This window comes from Pseudopodoces humilis, chromosome 2 (assembly GCF_049639895.1).
Source record: "Pseudopodoces humilis isolate 2021_Gansu_Grassland_sample_001 chromosome 2, ASM4963989v1, whole genome shotgun sequence".
NCBI classification, from domain to species: domain Eukaryota; kingdom Metazoa; phylum Chordata; class Aves; order Passeriformes; family Paridae; genus Pseudopodoces; species Pseudopodoces humilis.
Window position 1 is genome coordinate 4,335,464 of NC_142201.1, and position 19,048 is coordinate 4,354,511.

General features: G+C 43.8%; 1 protein-coding gene across 1 annotated transcript in view; it reads left to right on the forward strand.

Annotated features, from left to right (window-relative positions):
• UMODL1 (uromodulin like 1) overlaps nt 1–19,048 on the forward strand; it is a 52,763-nt gene that overhangs the window by 9,359 nt on the left and 24,356 nt on the right. Inside the window, exons 5-13 of the mRNA XM_088068294.1 lie at nt 5,563–5,724; nt 6,157–6,263; nt 7,452–7,644; nt 8,480–8,620; nt 9,379–9,495; nt 10,797–11,051; nt 12,491–12,603; nt 15,054–15,273; nt 18,611–18,748. Of these exons, the coding sequence (XP_087924420.1) occupies nt 5,563–5,724; nt 6,157–6,263; nt 7,452–7,644; nt 8,480–8,620; nt 9,379–9,495; nt 10,797–11,051; nt 12,491–12,603; nt 15,054–15,273; nt 18,611–18,748 (1,446 nt within the window). The remainder of the gene's footprint in view (nt 1–5,562; nt 5,725–6,156; nt 6,264–7,451; nt 7,645–8,479; nt 8,621–9,378; nt 9,496–10,796; nt 11,052–12,490; nt 12,604–15,053; nt 15,274–18,610; nt 18,749–19,048) is intronic.

A 19,048-nucleotide genomic window follows, 5' to 3' on the forward strand; every position in this document is an offset into this window, starting at 1 on the left:
TAAGCTGAACAGGCATCTTGAATTATCTAAACCAGCATTGAACTGTTCTGTCATATGGAAAAGTTCTGCAGGACATAGTTTTGTCTCCTGTTTTCAGCATGACATTGCATTTTCTCTATTTCCACTTGTCAGTATGGACCTGGGCATTTACATAAACACATACAGGAACAGCAGATTGAAAGGAAAGGTCCTGTTGCAGCCCTGGCCCTTGTTTTGGGTCATAAGACTTGGGTGACTCAGATCTGTGGGAATGTCCCCAAACCTGCTCCTGCACCGGATCATATAACGTGACTTGAGGGGGGATGAGCCATATGTCCTGTCATGGGATCTGTCAAGAACAATGTCTTCATCCCACATTTCAGTTGCTTCAGAGCAGTGGAAAAAAACCTTCCAAATGTTTTTCTTTTTTTCCCTTAGGCATTTTCCCCACAGTCACAGGTAGAATATTGTGACTAGCAGGATTTTAACAGAAGGATGGGAACACAAAAATTGTCCATGTGTTTTATTTGTTCCTGAAATGATTTGCTAGAGAAGAGAAATTAAAGTGTAATTCCTAATTTACTGTGTCCTGCTGATGTTTGGCTCCATGGCTGTTGTGGAGTCCCAGCAAAGCAGAATTTGAGCTGCAGGTTACTGTGTGCCCAAGCAGATTTGTCAGACAGGCAAAGGACCTGCTGCTGATCATCTCTATTTTCCAAGCATCGGTTCCATGCTGGGGTAAAATCTCCAGTGCAACTAATTATGGTTGAAAAGTTACTTCAGTGAAGTCTTTTGGATATACAGAGGTGTGCATACATGTGTGTCTGTAGGTATCAAATGAGAAGACTGAGAACCAATCAGAGAAAATAGCTTTTTAATTCTGTAGCACAAGAGAAGAGCTGTGCCAGCCAAATGTGGAAAAGTCACTGTGGTTGCCACTGTTTGCACAAGAAATTCAAGTGTTTCTGAACCTCTGAACATCAAGACTATCTTCTTGTGTGGGGAAAAAAAAAGCTTCCTGGTAACACTTGAAATATTTTTCTCCCAGTACAATTCTGTCTCTTAAAAGCATCTCTAGGGATATTTTAGGCTTGAGAGCTGTTGATGATTCTGTTTCATCTAACATGAACAAATCTGTAAATCTCTTGTAAAGCTTAGCTGCAGAATTTCTACCCTGCTCTTGCCATGTTGTTGATGGGCACTCTGGATAAGTTTGTCCATGAAATACTGTGGTCACCCTGACACTTTTTCCTGTCAAAGTTAATTTGGGAATGTTTAAAACCATTTATTGTATGGCTTCTAGGTGATTTCCTTGTTTACATTATTCTGGTATCTTTGCTTTTCAGGGCATTAGTCATAAATTCTGTGAATGGTAATGCACTGTCTAGACACAGTCTTAAATAAATGATGAGAAGAGAAACTGGAACTGCAGAAATTACTGCACAGCACGCTGTTGAACTACTCTTATTTTCTTCTTGACGTTATCCATGCTGGCATGCTCTCCATCCTGCCAGGAATGGAAAGGTCTCCATGACTTTCCACAGCAGCCTGTTCCTGGCCACTCCTCACCTTCTCATCCTAGAGGGAAACATTTACCCCTGCCTGGGATATGGCAGGCCCTGCTTTTATTATTTCTTTGCTCTTGGGGAAAAAAATGTCTAGATCACTGGTCAAGTTGCTCTGGTAGTTCTCACTAGTTCTCTGTCCATTGGGATAGGGTTACAGGTACACACACAAATGACTTTGACATTTTTAAATAACAGCTGGAAAGTTAAATATCTAAAAGTTATGAAGTGCTGGAATTCATTCTTAAGGTAGAATTAAATAAAACAACCTTTGTTTTCTCTCTTTTTGCCCATGCATGCAGATCAGTGAACTCTTTTAATTACCTGATCCAGTTCTGCAGTGCCCCAATTTCCCACATTTCCCAGTGCCCAGGGATGATGGAGCTCCCCAGAGTGTGCCATCCTGACCTCCACATTCAGTGCTCTGCTCAGCCTCTCACTGAGCAGAGAATTATTTATCACCTTTTAGGTGAATCCTGGGGGATTCACAGGCAGCAATTTGTCCTCACAAAGGCTATGGGAAGCGAGGGAGCTCCTGTGTCTTTCACAGATGGGCAACTGAACTGCAGAAAATCTGTGATCAAACCATTCTGTGTCGGTTTCAGACTTGCTTTCAGACACCTTGGGTACAGTTTTAATTTTTTCATAAATTTATTCTGATTTCCATGGTGCTTAGTGCTGCTTTTAAATAACTTGTATGGTTGGGGCACAGGGCTGCAGGTCAAGCTCACGGGCCTGTGAAATCCACTGCTCTGAAAGGTTGTTTCACCACACAAAACTTCTCCCAGCATCTTGTCTTTTAGGTAGAGATAGGACCCAGTTCTCCAGGCTTGTTTCCAGCTGCCTGAATGGATGGGATGGTTATTTCTCCTGGTGACTGGCTTGCTGCCCACTTTCCAGCATAAGATGAAACCAGAGAGCTCCTTATCTGCCATCTAACCCTTCCTGATCCCCAGCTAGGGAGGGAGAGTGCATCAGCACATGGTGAATGCTGGGTTTTAAGCACACATGTACAAAAATACCTTGAAATAAGAAGGCCCAAGACAACTTTAATTGTGGAGTTTCTTGAGAGCACTTGATGTGCAATGTTAAAATCATGATTTAATCACTGTGCCTTATGTGCACAACTTCCAAAGGTTTTCAGAAAAGCAGCTACAAAGTAAAAAAAAAAAGCTGATTGTAGGTGTCCAAGCAGCTCCTCAGCCAGGCTGGGACCTTGCAGAGCTGCCATGCAGATGTTCCCAGAGCTGGCATGCAGATGTTCCCAGAGCTGCCATGCAGATGTTCCCAGAGCTGCCATGCAGATGTTTCCATGCTGACTGTAACCAGAGCAGCAGGAGCTGGGGCACTGCTGTCCCTGTGCTCAGCTGCCTCAGGAAAGCCAGGGGACAGTGGTGTCACATTTGGGCAGCACTGCAGCATCAGCCTGGGGTGGGAAGGTGCCAGAATGTCCTGTGGGACTTCACCCAGAAGCAGGTGGCTCTGGCTTCCCTGCAGTTTGTGTCCCTTGTGTGCCCCCAGCAGCTGTTGAAATGGGATTATCGGCATCCCTGCCACAATTCCCATCCATCCATGGGAATCCTGTCTGGGAATTGCCTTGTCCCTTTTTGAGCCCACTGAAGCTGTCTGTCTCCATACTCCCTGTGCTGACAAACTGCAGAAGTTCCCTCCTGTTTGGGTAAAGAAGTGAGTTCTTTCACCTGTTTTATCATTGTGGGCTCTGGTGAAAACCAGCTCCGCCTTCACCTTGCCCCCCAACTCTGGGATTTTGTAAACCTTGATCACTTCCCCCTCAGCCTTCTCCCCTCCAAAGCAAAAGTAACAGCCAGGAAGGGTGTTAAATATTTGTCAGATTCTGGATCAGCACAAATCCCAATTAAACCCCTGGAGAGGCAAACAGGATGGAAAACGTCCACCTGAGCAAGTAAAGCTTACCAATGCTCCAAGACCCCAAAACCAGGGTTGTGTGATGAAAACTGCCAGCCTGCCTTTGGAACAGACTTTCCCAGGAGCTTTCTCTGTAGTTTCATAGATTTGTCTCCACCTTCTGATACCTGAGACAAATGCAGGGTGCTGGTCCCTGGGTCCACCACACCCTCTGGAAGAATCCATCCCTTCCAGAGGGAAGGAGGGAGAGGAAGGGGATTATGGCTGAGCTAAAGTTGTCCCTCAGCATCAATCTCCTGCCCCATCCTGCAGTGATGGCAGATCTAGCAGCTGTCCAGAGGCAGGCTGGCAAGTGACCTTTGGTTGCTAAGCTGCAGTTCTGCTTCCATACATTTGTGGAAATAAAGGAGGAGAAAAGCCTGTACTTCATCCAAATGACAGAGGAGTTGGCTGGCTTGCTCCTCACTGTTTGCTTGGAAGGTGACTGTCCCCAGCATGATTGAAGAGGAGGGCACAAATTGAATTTTCAAAGTGCATCTGGTACAATTAGGCAGAAATGTGAAGTGAATCCATCTCTGTTTCCGTTGATCCGAAAACGATGACCTTTTGATTTCGGATAAATGGCTGCTGTGGCACCCAGCCAGGATTCAATAGTGTTTTCTGAGACTGCATGTGACTCATTAAACCATTTACACTGCAGTTAAACACAGCAAAAAAAATAAAGAGACACAGGTGGGGAAAAAAAAACTGCTTTGGACCTCAAGCCTGCTTGAACTGCACCTGAATATCAGGGCTGGAGGAATTTCCATGCCTGGGTCCAGCTGACCAAGATCCACCTGCTCAAACCAGGGTGAATAGGGAATTTTTCAACACAGGGTGTTTGTGTTTGTGCAAAATCCAGTGTGAGGGGCTGCTCAGCTCCCAGCACAGGAGGCTGAGAAGGAGCAATCATTTGGGAATGTGTGTGAGACTCAGCTAAGAGCAGCCAAGGCTGTATCACACCTTAATGTGGCTTTGGAAATCAAGAGGGATATTTCTAGGAAAAGGACCTGTTTGGGGGAACCACCTGTAGTTCCAGCCCCAGAGACAGAGGAGGATCTGGAATGTGCATGTGGCAGCAAGTTTTGTAGATTCAGTTTAAGTCTTGGTTAACCAAGACAATTTCCCTGGCTAAGAAACGTACTTTGCTGAGGCCAAAAGTGCTAGATTCAATATCCCCTCCTGCTTCTCAGAAACCTCACATTTGCTCTCATCCAGAGCCTTGGCATAACAGAAATTGTAAACCCACAGAACTGCTCATAATAGATTTATAGTTTGCCGTGGATCTTTCACTTACTATGGGTTTTATTACGTCAAACGTGGTTTTCCTGCACCACAACTGTTTCTATTGCAACAATCAGGTCCATTTTTCTCCTGGCTGACTTTAATTGCCCAGTAAAGGATCAAAAATGAACGGAAAAGAGATTTCTTTCAGGTTGCTTAGAAAGACCAGAGCTGAGCATTACTTGGAGCTGTGTTTGAGAGTGTGGGTAAAGAAGTGAGTTTATAGAGCTTGGAAATATCTTTTTTTTTCCTCCATAGAAGAGATTTTGTGCTGGCACTGACCCAGAACCACTGTCTCCTGCAACCTCCTGCCTCAGATGCCCTCTCTGGCATGGGCTGGAGTGGGAGTGGCCAGCTGGAACAGAATTAGTGCAACCAAGGTTAAATTTATGCCAAAAAATATTAAATGAAAGTTCTTGATTTCTATCTTGCACAGTACCTGTTTTCTTTGATCATTAGATATTATTTGGATTAGTCACAGCTGACACCAGGAACATTTTCTGTTCCACGGTGCTTCAGTGTCTCCACATTTAGAAACTTAACTATGAGCCCATCCATAATTATTAATGGAAAGTTAGAAATTCAAAATTTCTGCAACAGAAATTTCATGGACAAGAGAAATATCTGAGAATATTTACACCTTTGAAATTAAATAATGATATTTTAGGCTGCTGTTTTCTTCCCATTAAAAACTCAGAGCAGACATGCTTGTAAAATGAGGAGGAGGTGTTTGGTATAAATTAAATATCACAATTTTATGGAAACAACTTTCTGTATTTTTGTTCTCAGAAATGTTTTTGTTACTTAGCACTCAATAGATCCAGTGTATTTGCCTCAAGACCTGGTATTTGTCCAGTGAAGGATATGGAAACATTTGATTATCCTTGCACGTTCGATACTGAATGTCCAGGGCTGAAAAAATGCTGCAGCTCATCCAAAGGAGCAGGCTGTGTGGATCCCATGCCAGAGGGTATGTTACTGATAAATTCAATGCTGCTTCTAATAGAAATATCCTTAATTTTCCCTCCTGAGGGTAGGAGTGGGCAGGAAATCTGTTACCATAGCTCTTCCCGAAACAAATACGGGAATCTGCTTTGGATGGATTCCAGGATATTCAGCTCCAGTGCTTGCAGCCGTGAGCACTGAGTGGTGTGTGGGTGCTGTGGGTCCAGCAAACCTCCCTTGGCTCCTTCCTTGGCTCCTTCCTTGGCTCCTTCTCCTCTGCTGGCTCCTCTGCCTGTGGCATATGGCAAACGAGGCCCTGGCTGGTGGCTGCTCGTGGGCCCCTCACATTTTGCCAAGTTAAATCTTGCTTTGTTTCCTCAGAGCCTCCCTGAAGCTCTGTTGCCTTCTCTAGCACCAGAGCTCAGATGACTTGGCTGTTTTATTTCCTGTGCTGCAGGGAGGACGTTCTGGTACAACGTGACAGTGCTCGTGAAAATGGATTTTAATGAATTAATCCGGGTGGATCCCCACCTTCTGAATCATTCCCGCCTTTTGCACTCTGTGGTATGTATAAACACTCTTCCCTCGTTGTGCCCATGATTCTGTTCCTCAGGGGCCACTCTTTGCTCACCCTTTGTTCTGCCAGATTGATGCTTTTTGGCCCAATTTCTGATTATTTCTGTATTTCTGATTACTGAATGTCAGCTGAGTCCTTAAGCAATTCAAGTAACATTGATTGACCAGCTTCTTTAGCAAATTTTCAGGTCTCTTCCAAGGGCAATTTAGAGACAAACTGAAATAAAGGAGGTTTTCCTGCTTAAGTAGTGTTTGCTCCAGCTCTCACTTCAGTTTTGGGCCTATGACAGACTTCAAGCCCCTCAAAACATGATATTTCCTGATACAGAATTTTAAGTTAAGCCTTTCCAAGACAAACCTATCTGCTATAATCTGCTGGCACTGATGGGCAGGAGAATAGAAATGATAACAGCATGGGTGTAATTCTTCCTCCTATCTAATTTCCCCTTCTCATATCCTAAAAAAGCAATAAACCCTGGTCCTGTTGCTGTGTAGTAGCAGCAGAGGGGCTGAACCCACCAAGGGATCCACCAAGGCTTTTGTATCTTGGTTTAAAACAAGCTATGTGGGAGTCAAACACTCAAGAAATGGGGAGTTGAGGTGAAGCTGTTCAAGGAGCTGCTACTCAGTGTCCTGCTGTCCATTCCACTGACTCTTAATGCTCAGCCCACCAGCAGATCCCTTCTCTCATTCCTGACTCTCAGCTGGGATGGCTTGGTGTGCCTGGGGTCTCTCTGTGGCTCTTAATCCCACTCCTCATCCTGAGTCTGTTGCTTTTTCCTCTTCTTCTTTCTATTCCCTTTGCCAGCAGTCCATTTAGCTGTTCAGAGAAGTGTTGGACAGCTTTATTGCAGCCAAACTGCAGGGGCCTGTGTAATGTATTGTAATCCACTGAGACTTTTCAAAGCAGGACTTTTCCCACCTCTTCCTGGGTTACTCCTTCTGCCAAAGCATTTTGAGATCAGCTCCACACGCCCTGCAGCTTGGCATTTCTGTACCATAAATCTGTTGTGAAATGTGAAAATAAGAACTCACCATAAACACAGGCCCAAGCGGTACCACTTTGCCATGGTTTCTGAATTTCTTCCTACACTCAGATTATGATAATAACCACTGCATAATTCATGTGCTGGGAAATGACCAAGGTGCTCCAGTGTTTGCTGCCCTGTTTTCCAGATCACTGGAGCACTGCAGCCCCTGAATGCCTCTGTGCACCACATCCAGAGTGACCGTGGGGACATCTACGCTGGGACAGTGGCCTCTCAGCTTCTCCTGGGAATGCAGCAGCCAGCTCCTCTGGCAGAGGTTTCCTCCTCCCTGAAGGCCATGGTGAAGCGAGTGTATGAAGTGATTGACACACAAGTGCAAGGTCACTGATTGTAATCCTGTCACATTTCAGGGGGTTTCATCCCTCTTCGCTTGGGATCTCATTTATATAACCATTACTTTGCACAGAGGATCTTGCAAACTTTGCAAACACGGCCCTGACCGTTCTGTTTTAGGATGGAGAGTTAATGGTTATTTTGGAGTGAGTAGTTTGGAAGGGAACACTTCTGAACCCTCAAATTTATTTTCTCCCAGTAACATAGTTTTTCAGATGAAAGAGCAAATATGTGCATATTTGTAGCACAACCATTAGTAGTATTAAACAGACTCTTTGAAAAACTGTTTTCTTGGGGAGCAGATAGATTCTGTTGCCATGTTACTTCCAGTAGCTTGTATGAAACAAGTCATATTTATAGTCTGTTAATTACTGTAGCATATTACTACATACTTTTAAAATGTTACATAAACATTCCAATACATTAATTTTAAATTATATCAGTCTACTTACTGCTTTGCAGTTGTCTGAACATTTTCACTCCTGAAATGCATGCATAAGCTCCATTATCAGTGCTTCTTATTCTGTGTTTACTCAGTCCAGCTTTCAGTGAAATCACTGGGTAGTCCTCCTTCCCCCTGTGCTGACATCTCAGGTTTGGATGGCATCCTACAGGCTCCTGTAAGCAGGAGCTGCCCCTAACTGTCCTCTAATTCCAAAGAATTGGGGTAAAAAGTGATTGGGTGATAACATCCAGAATGGCTCTAAGAGCATTACTGCAGATTTCTGGTTATTTATCATAACCAGAGCGTGGTCTACACACAGTGCAGATCAGTCTTGATGCTGCTCCCAGTACCTGTGCAAAGTGTGTTGTTCTTCCTAGATGTCAATGAATGTTCCTATGCTGAATTCAACGCTTGCCCTGAGAAAAGCAACTGTGTAAACCTGGAGGGTTATTACAGCTGCCACCCTCAGCATGAACATGCCACTGTCATCCCTCACTGGCTGAGCCCAAGGAAGGAAGGTAAGAAATGTTGGTCTCAGCTTGGCAAGTGCTGAGGATGTTCCTGCAGGACATTGTGCTCCTTTGCAGGAGTCACCTGCAGGAATTTCTGGAGCATGAGTGCCCGTTCTCCTCCTGTTGGGACAAAATTCCACATAAACATGTTACCTATTTCTGATGGAAATGCAGAGTATTCATTTCACAGTCCCTCACTCTTTCCTCTATTTCACCCTCAGCTGTCCTCATTCACCTGCCAAAACCTTAAACTTCAGACCCTACAGCTTCTCAGTGCAAGTCACTTTTTGTCAGTGCACCTCTCCAGCCTCTTGAGAAACAATTAATGGCATTATTTCTGCCATTCTCTTCTTTCCTGTTTTGACTGCAGCCCAGACTCAGTGGTTGTATGAGCCCACCCTGAGCTGCTGAGCCCTCTGCTGCAAGCAGTTTGGCACTGGCTGAAATAATTCCTTGTGGTACCAGTTCAGCAAAAGATACTTACAGCCCACAGACATCAACGGGCCTGCTAATAGGCTTTAAGATAATGAGATGAATAACTGCTTGCACATTTGATGCTTTAGTTAGAAAACAATTCTACAATCCCTTAATCTCAAAAATTACGATAATGTATTACTTTATGCTTTTGTGATATGATAATACTTTTATTTTCTATTTATATTACTTCTATTGCTGCTTTTAATGTGGAAAACATGAATAGTATTATTTTGGATTTGCTTTCTTAGCAATACTCTTAACTCTTTGACAATATGATCTTCCCCTAGGCATTGCAGCATCTACTCCAATTTCAGTAAATGCTGTTAACACTGCCACTAGTTATCCCTCTACAAGGAAAGCAAATCTCTTGTCCATAACCAACCAATCTACAGATGTTGGGTGCTGTAAGTAACCTTGGATTTTAATAAATGTTTTCTTGATTTGTGATGGGAACAAACCACAGTAGATTTGTGTTTACATGGGTGATGCAGCCCTTTCAGGCAGGAGTTATTACAATCCTTTTAACAACACCCTGTTCTTCTGTGGGAGGAAATAGATTTAAGTTGTTCTTTAGGAGTTCAGAGAGCCAGGCTGGATATTCTTGTTTTTCACCCACAACTTCTGAAGGAAGCTGAAGCCAGAGGAATTAAACTAAGGCCCCTCTATTGCAGGGGAGAAAGGCTTTTGGGGTGTTTGGCAGCCACCTGGCCCAGAGTGCTGGAAACAATTGTGTTCTATTGAAGCAGTTTATGAAAGCAATCTTTTTTCCTTAGTCTACCCATTAGCATGAAAAATTTGAAGCTGTGGCAGCAGCATGCCATGGTCTCTGGGTTAGCAGGGGGTGTGATGCTCACCTCACCTGGCCCCAGCTCTCCCCAGCAGAGGTGTCTTGTCTGGGCTCTGTCTCCAGCCAGACAGACTGGCTCTGCTGCAGGGCAACTCACCCTACCCAATTTAACAACTCCTCCTCCCGGGAGAGGAATCATCTCTGAAGGGCCCTGTCTTTTCCCATTGACATGACAAAGATTGCACTGGACTAGAGTGGAATAACAGGTGAAGTGCTGCACACCACTCTCCCCCAGCCTGTTAGCTGGGGGCTGGAGGGGGTTCCAGGATAAATCCAGGCAACCTTTGCCTGAATGGGTACATTTTGATGATTAAAATGACAGGAGGTGAAGCAGGTGTCAACACATGTAGAGTGCCCAGAGTAACTGTTCCAAACTTAGTCCTGTTGCTTGTACCTGTAGCTCACTGGCTGATTATTTATGTGAGTGGAGATTTGGAGGAGATTAGGTTTTCCAGAGGAATTGTGGCTGCCTCATCCCTGGAAGTGTCCAAGGCCAGGTGGGACATGGCTCTGAGCAGCCTGCTCCAGTGGAAGGTGTCCCTGCCCATGGCAGGGGGTGGAACTGGATGATCTTTAAGGTTCTTTCCAGCCCAAACTATTCTGTAATTCTATTATTCAACAGAAATGCATATAGTAAAGGGAAATAAAAAAGTTAAACACTAAACCAGTCACCACAGTGGGATGGTTCATAGATGAGGGGATCTGCTAGTGTGAGAGGGGCAGATTCTGTCCTGACAAAAAGAGAACCCTACCCTATTGACTGTCAAAGTGCTTGTCTGTAGTGGATTTAGAACAGCACAAGGCTTTAAAAGTTAAATGTTGCTTTTTCCATGTCCACTCTTCCTGGGACTGCAACAGATCCCTCTGCAGTTACAAACCATCGAATCCTCAGCGTTACCAGCAACAGCTTTGAAATGTCCTGGCTTGTCATTCCCACTCTGAACCACACTTTCCAAGTCCGGGTGTCCAAGGGCAATGAAACTGTGCAAAACCTGCAGACAGAGGAAATGCACATGGATGTGTCTCACCTGGAAGCAGGTGTGATGTATTCAGTAGAGATCAGCTATGAAACTTGTGGGAAAATCATTATCTCCCATCAAAATGTTAAAACAGGTAAAGAAACACTTTAAAATACATATATATAATATAGTATATCTCTATCTTCTCCCTTCTCCTCCTGCCATCCCCACTCACTTGCAGTTCAGCAATGATCCTTTGGTCCACACTGAACAACATTTCCCACCTTCTTCAGCACTTTTTATCTCACCTACTCCAGCATTTATCCAACCCAGAATATCAAACAGCAGAACTTTATCCTTAGTTGATAAAGGAGTGCTGGAGCTGATCAGACAATTACAGATACCAGGCTAAGCTATAATTATTTTTTAAAAAAAATATTTCTTTGGTGCCTGGCACTCCTTTCTGCTGCCACCCATCTCCCAGAAGCCTCATTTTTTCCTGGTTGATGTCTTTGGCCAGTGGGAAATCCAGGCAACTGGTTTGTCAAGGGCTCAGCCGAGCTAACAAGAGTGCCCAGAGGAAGGGCAGGTTCTGCTCAATAAAGGATTAAAGAGAATTACATGGATTGAGTAAGAAAGCTGCAGACTACCTGCCCAGTTCTGTTCAATTAACTGGTGGTGGGAGCTTCCTGAGGCCCTAGTGTGTTGATCAAACATAATTTTGCTTCTTCTCTAGCCTTAAATTATTTCCTAAGCCTCCATACAAACAAGGAAACAAATCTCTCCTCCTTTTTTCAAAGAGCAGGCAGTGAACTATTTTTATTGACCACGGAGGGAATGCTGCTGTTCATGTTTATCCCTAAGAGCCTTCCCTTTGATGAGATGAGGGATGACTCCAGTTTGGGTCAGAAGGAAATTACTCTCTTTGTGGAGGGAAAGTAGGAGGTCTAGTGGTTATGAAAAGGGAGGGCTGAACTTCAGAGTACGGAGCTGGAGCCCTTGAGAAAAAGAAAAGTTTTCCAAGGATCAGCCCAAGGAGTAACAGCCATGGAGTGTTTATACAGGACAAAGCAGTTAGAGATTCCTTGGCTCTTGGTTTTGGCTCCTGTGCTTTGTACAGTATCTGTCAGGGCTCACACACAAGAGGCATGCACAGTTTTTTGTTGTATTTTCAGTTTAAGAATATATTTACTATCCCCACTATCAAGATCAGGAAAATAAATAAATAAAAACTGTGACTGGTGGGCCAGTGATGAGCCCATGGGCAATTCTACCCTGGGTGTAACTTCAAGGCAGGAGTTATGTAGGGCCAGGCCCAGGTATGTGTAAACCCACACATAAAGTATATGTACACCCTGTTCTCATGCAGTTGCAATTAGGCACCAAAATATCTCTTTAGACCCGATAGAAGTGCATCTTCTCAATGTATCAAAAGCTTACAGGAGCCTATTGGCTTTATGTTTTTGATTTCATACCAAACTCTCTCAATCTTGTCCTCCTTTCTTCCATCAGCTGAGATTTTGGTCCAGGTACATCAATTTTAGCTGAATCCTTTCCTACTCTGTCGGTGTGTTTTAATGTTGTGTCCTACAGAGGCCAAGATATTTGATGTTACTATGAGGATTCTCAACTACAACTTCACTGATGATTTCCATAATTCCAGCAGCTCAGCGTATGAGGAATTTTCAAGACTGTTGCTTACAGAGGTAAACTGACTATATCTCTGGGTAATATATATAATTTTTTTTCAATGTAAAACTTATTTAATCTAATAGAGAATTTTATGCCTGGATGAAGTATTCCTTCAAAATTAGTATACTATTTCCTGTGACCTTTCTTTATAATTACATCAAAATTCAACTGACTAGACAGATCAAGCCCTTGGCCTTGTTAGCAATGAAGCCAGTGAGAATTTTCCCCTACAGAAGAGTGAAGGAATTAGAAATGCAGGCATGCAACAGGGGCTCCTCTCCTTGGATCTTTAATTTGGCAATAAACTCAAAGTAAATTAACTTGAGCCTTTTAACGGATTATTGAAATGGCATTCCTGGCATTCATTTCAGCACAGCCTGCTTAATAAATGTCTTTCTCCTCTCAAAGCTCTTCTTTCAGGAGAGGTATCTGGATCAAGCTTTCTTCTCCAGCCTCATTCCTTGCCTGCACACATGTGGTCACTGTCCACAGGCAGGTGCAAGCAGCCAGAAACAAAACTTGAGTCATCAAGTCTGGTGCCAGCTCTCAGCTTCCCAAAAAACGAGGAGGTTTCATATGGAGCAATCTCCTACAGTTTTGCTGCACAGAACAGGGCCTCTACAGAGGAATTGGGATCTCCATCCAAAACAAAGCTTCCCCAAAACAAAAGTTGACTCATAATCATGTGTGAATTTAAATGCAAGAGAAAAACCCAAAACAATAATGGAGCTGTAAGTTCAAGGGCAGCAGAGAAGAGGCATTTGCCCAACAGAAATTGCTAGTTGAACCTCCTCACATGGTTTTATTTCCCACAGTTACAAACTGTTCACTTTTGTTGTGCAGGAAGATTCTGGTGAATGAGTCTTCTCTGTGATTAATGCAGAGCTGATTGACTTCATTGGGGTGGGAAGAAAAAGGAGCATTGCCCATCTGTGTTGCTTCTGCCTCCTTGGGTGTTTGTGAGCACAACATCCCCCTGAGAGGGATTCTTCTCATTTTCTTGCCTCTCTAACCTGATGTGAGCTCAGACCAGCTAAACGGCTTGTTTGTAGGAATCTTTCTGAGCAAGCTCTGACTGAATGGGAACAAAGCTATGCTCATTTATGACTCTGCAGTTCGTGCTCAAAGGCACGCTCTGAGGTGTATGCAGGAACAAAAGGCTCAAGCAAGAGCTGCCTTTTAGACATGTAAGGTAAAACTGCCAGCTCCTGCACAGCTCAAATACTGACAGCACTGTGCCAGCTTCAATGGTCAGAGTAATGCCATTAGTTCAGCTGAAGTGACTGCTCACTGGTTTGGTAATTAACCATGATGTAATTGTGATATTGCCTTGAAGCTGAGCTGTCTCAAACATGTTTTTTGAAGTTATCCTCCCCCATTTTTTCTTGTCTCTCATCCTGAGGTTTCTTTGTTATTGGACTCGGCTGCAGGCTGAACTTGGGAACTAAAGCCATGCCCACACATGTAAATGAAATAAAATACATGTGTGACATACACAGATAACATCAATGCTCTGCTGCATGCACTTACCTGGACAATTCAGCCAGGGCCAGGGGGAATTCTGCTCCCTTGAGCCAAAATTTAGAACTTGATTTGTAAGACCAATGGTCAGATGGATTCAGTTTACAAAGGTATCATAGAATTATATAATCCCAGAATTGTTTGGGTTGGAAGAGGCCTTGAAGATCATCCAGTTCCAAACCCCTGCCATGGGCAACACCTTCCACCAGACCAAATTGCTCAGAGCCTTGTCCAACCTTGCCTTGGGTACTTCCAGGGATGGGACATCCACAGCTTTTCTGGGCAGCCTGTGCCAGGGCTTCACCACCCTCACAATGAAGAAGTTTTCCCTAATATTGAATCTAACTTTATCAGTCTGAAGCCATTCCCCCTTGTCCTGTCACTCCAGGCCCTTGTAAATACTCTTGCCTCATCTTTCCAGTCAGTTCCCTTCAGGTACTGGAAGGTCACAATTAAGTCTCCCCAGAGCCTTCTGCTTTCCAGGCTGAACAATCCCAATTCTCTCAGCCTTTCCTAAGAGCAGAGCTGCTCTGATCCTGGAGCCTCCTCTGGGCTCTCTCCAGCAGCTCCAGGTGCTCCCTGTGCTGGGCCCCAGGGCTGGGGAAGTGCTGCAGGTGGGGTCTCACCTGAAGGGGCAGAATTCCCCCCTCTTCTGCTGCCCACACTGATTTTGGTGAAGCCCAGCACACAGAGGGTTTCTGGGTCCCAGTGCACTCAGCCAGGGCATGTCCAGCCTCTCATCCACCAGCACCCCCAAGTCCTTCTCAGCAAGGTTGCAAGGACACTCACATTACTTTGTGCCAAAATAATTACTGAAAAATAAGATTTATGAAATACTTTGGAACATTTCTTTTTACAGCATCTTCTATCTTGTGCTTATATAAATATTTAAAGAGGTACCTGTTGGCTCCCTAATTGTCAGTGCTTCTCTCCCATTGCTCAGCTTGAAAATTCATTTCCACCCAACATTTCTGCCTTGTACAAACCTGGGAAGCTGAAAGTGCAAATTGTATCCCTGGCAGCAGGAAGCATCATTGTGAGGCTCAGAATTACCGTGCAGGATCCCGAGTTTCCAGTGGACTCCTCCACATTTGCCCCAGTGCTTTCCTACCTGCACAATGGCTCCGTGCTTGTGGTGGATCAGCAAAACACTGCAGTAAAAGGTAATTTTTCAAAGAAGAGAGCAGCATTTGTGTTTTGATCACGTGCAGAATCACCAATATTATTCACAAAATAGAAAAACAAAGGATGTGGTTTGCTGAAGAGAAAACCATCATGTGAGAATTCTTTCAGGGGTTTTATTCATAAGCCCAGAAGTGTCAGACAAAGGAGTGCTGGCTGTCCCCAGGTACTTGCAGGCACTGCTTCTCCTCACTGTGTTTAACCCAAGTGGAGCCCTTGGTTTCCCTGTTCATTTTCCTCTCTCTCCTCTCTGTCCCCAACTGGAAGTTTGCCATATCTTTCTCCAGCTGAATGGCAGACAGGATTACTGTGGAATCTGTATGCTTTAGATACACAAGCCCTCTAGGCAGTTTTGTGCTCCAAGACTGGGGGAATGTATTTGGGACAAGGTTTAAGAAATCTAACATCTTCACTCTAGAAGCCCAGCCAGAGGAATTCCCAAATGTCCTTGTTGTGAATAGGATGGAAGAAACTGGAAGAAACGTGCATGGAATTTATGTTAAACCAGGCCTTTGTTTAATCTTCAGTAATCACCACTTTTAACTTCAAAGGACTGAGTTCTGTCCTCAGGTTTCCCAGCTGGCAGAGACAGCAGAGTTCAAAAAGTTGCCAAAGCCAACAGAATGGGTTATTCTTCTCTCTTGTTGTATTGAGCCTTTCTGAGCAGGAAAAACTCCCTTTGCAGCTGTGGAACATATGGAGGTTAAGGAGAACAGGACAGGAAAAAGACAGGAGACAAATTGCACTCAAAGCCTACAAATATCACAGTAGCAGCTGAGACTGATGTGTGCCAAAATACTTTGAAATGTTATTGATCCTGGGACCAAAAGGCTGAGGAAGAAGAAGGTGATAGCTCTGGATAGTCACTTTAGCTGCACAAAACCAGGTGGCTTCCAGTAGCACCACACTCATCCAGGGGCACAGCCAACACCTCCACTCCTCCTTAGGGGCTGAGAAAAGGGGTTTATTTCTCAGCTTTACCCAAAGAAGAGTTTCTTCAACCTGAGTTTCCTAAGTGGAAAATAAGGAGTGAAACACAAGAAGAAAGGATTTATATAATGGGGTGTTGTGCTTCCTGACCCTGGAGAGCCCCAGGACATGACCTTTGCAATAAACCCACCCAGATCCTGTCCCCTGGATCCTCCCTGCAGCCTGACCACCACCAGGCTTTGTGCTTGGTTTAGTGAAAGTCCATTCAACTGTGAAAAGCAGGGATGAGAAGTCAGAAGGGACAGCACAACTGAAGGGACTGGACCAGATCTCTTCGAAGATCCATAAATTATTAAGTTTATCGCCATGATGAATAGAGACAATAAAATCTGTTTGTGGGGCATGGTAAGAGAAGAGAAAGGGATGTGTGCTGAATCAGGCACGAGATCCTTCTAGCACAATGTCACTGTCTCAGTAGCAGCCAGGAGCCAATTCCTGGAGAGGCATCACCTCCCACTAATAATCTCCTAGCCAACAACTGTTTTCAGCTCCAGGAATCCCTGAATCCAGAGGGGTTTCTTAGGGTTTATTTATCCCCCATCAAATCAGGTAGATCTTTATCATCTGCAACATCATTTGGCAAGGAGTTTCACAGATTTTTACCCTTTGCATGTACCCCTTACAGGTGTATAATAGGTAATCAGAGTGAACACAAAGGTGGCTTTTTAATCATTTTTGGACTGGGACTGTTGGTTGAGGTGTGTGAAGGGAAGTGCCAAATGTGAAGGGCCAGAGAGGTGCCAGGAGTACAGAAAGAGCTCAGAGCAGACCTTGGCTGAGAAGTGATGGTTTAGAGAGGAAAAAAGTGCTGTGTGTGTGTGTGGATGTGCACAAGTGATGCAGCAGTCAGTGCCAGTGTTTTGACCCGATGCATGATTGAATGTGGCCATCAGAGGTGAAGGAATTTGCTTAAAAAGCCGTGCAAAGTGAGGGGAAAGGAAACCCTCAGAGACAATGAAGGCAGTGAATGTAAGTGATTTGGCAATTAGCATTTCTCGGATGGTGTTGGAAGCCACCAAGGGTCACAATTATTTCATAGCACAGTTAGGAATTAACAGGATTTCATCTCTGGTGTTCAGTCAATCCTGCACACTTCTGCATTCCCTCTAAGTGGCTTAGGCTGGAACATAATAGGCTGGCCACAGGAACATGAAATTGTCTAATGGAAACTATCATGGACACAGCAATTATCCAAAATGACAAGTAAAAATAATTGAATTATTAAAATAGAAAGAATTGAAATTTTAGCTAGAAGGAAGGAAAAGCAAGCAGAAAGACGAGTGCATGTATGTGCATGCACACGGAATGGGACATTCCTTTGCTTCAGAGAAATAATCACCATCATTAATCTGCAGGTTTGCAGAACAAGCACTTATGTTAATTTGTTATTCAAAACAATTTTCTACCCTCTGATCTATTTGTCCCAAGACCCAGTTTTTAGCCTCATTTGCTGCTCTCCCTCTCTCAGGCCCCTGAGGCAGTGAAGGTGAGCAGAGAGGCAGTCACACAGAGAAGCCTCACCTGGGATTCACTGGAATTATTCCTGTCCAAAGGACTAACTCAGCCCTTGTAGATTTGCTGGAACAGGGTATGAACGGCAGCACAAGACTCCAGATATAAATTCCTCCAAAGAGAAGAGACTCAGCAGTAACATAGGTCTGTAACTGCATGAAAAGGCATCTCTAACTCATTCAGAGCAGCTGAAATCAGACATAAGGAACACCCTCAGAGCATCTTCATGCATTGATGAATCAGGATGTCTTTTCTGACACTACCAGAAAGAGGGTCACAGTTTTACAGTATTACTTTTGAGAAGAAAAATTGTACAAAAAGAGATTTTGCCTTTAGCACTTCCTCTGTTAAGAACAGAATAGTGCTTCCCGTGGGAGCTACTAGCATTTACTTTTTATTTGAAGCAGAAGATTATTTGGTTTAAGTCTCTATTTAATGTTGTATCTACTGGTAGCTAGTGGTACCATCTATTAATTACCTGATATATCTGGAAGTGCTGTACACAGAACTTGGTATAGTGAGTGATTTTGATATAACTGTAGTACAAACCTACAGCATTTTTTCACTTTAAATGTGTTTACCTCTAAAAACAGTTATTTAAAAAGCCTTTACTCAGAGAGAATACTTTTCAGAGTACAAGAACGAGAGAATAACAAAAGAGATGGCGTTCTGCATCACTCAGAGCTTGGCTGATGGTAAATGATAAAAAGGAAGACCACATAAGTAAATTAAAAAATGACTACTTAATGATTATTTCTAGCTAAATGCAGCCAGCAGGGAGGCTCTCTGACCCTTGTTCTTGTTTTGGTCCCACAGACTGGGATGAATGTGCTTCCCAAGCTGAGAATGACTGCTCTGTGTTTGCAGAGTGTATCAATTTGATGGGCTCCTACATGTGCAAGTGCAAGACAACCGTGGATACCAATCCATCCCGACCTGGAAGAAACTGTGAGGGTGAGAAAAAGGCTGGCAACTAGGTTTTTTTTTTTTTGCCATGAAACATTGGAATAAGTCGTGGGGTTTTACATCTGCTTTTATAGCACCTGTTCATATAATTGCACCTTTGCAGTCTGTGACTGGAGGGGTATATATGACCTGTCTCTAAATATACACATATATATATATATATCTATTTTTATATATATATATAATAAATAAATAAATAAATAGATTCAGATGAAATCTCTCTGAGATCCTCCTTGATAACTGCAAGGAGTACTTTTCCCTCTTTTGCTATGTCTGTGGCTAGTTTCC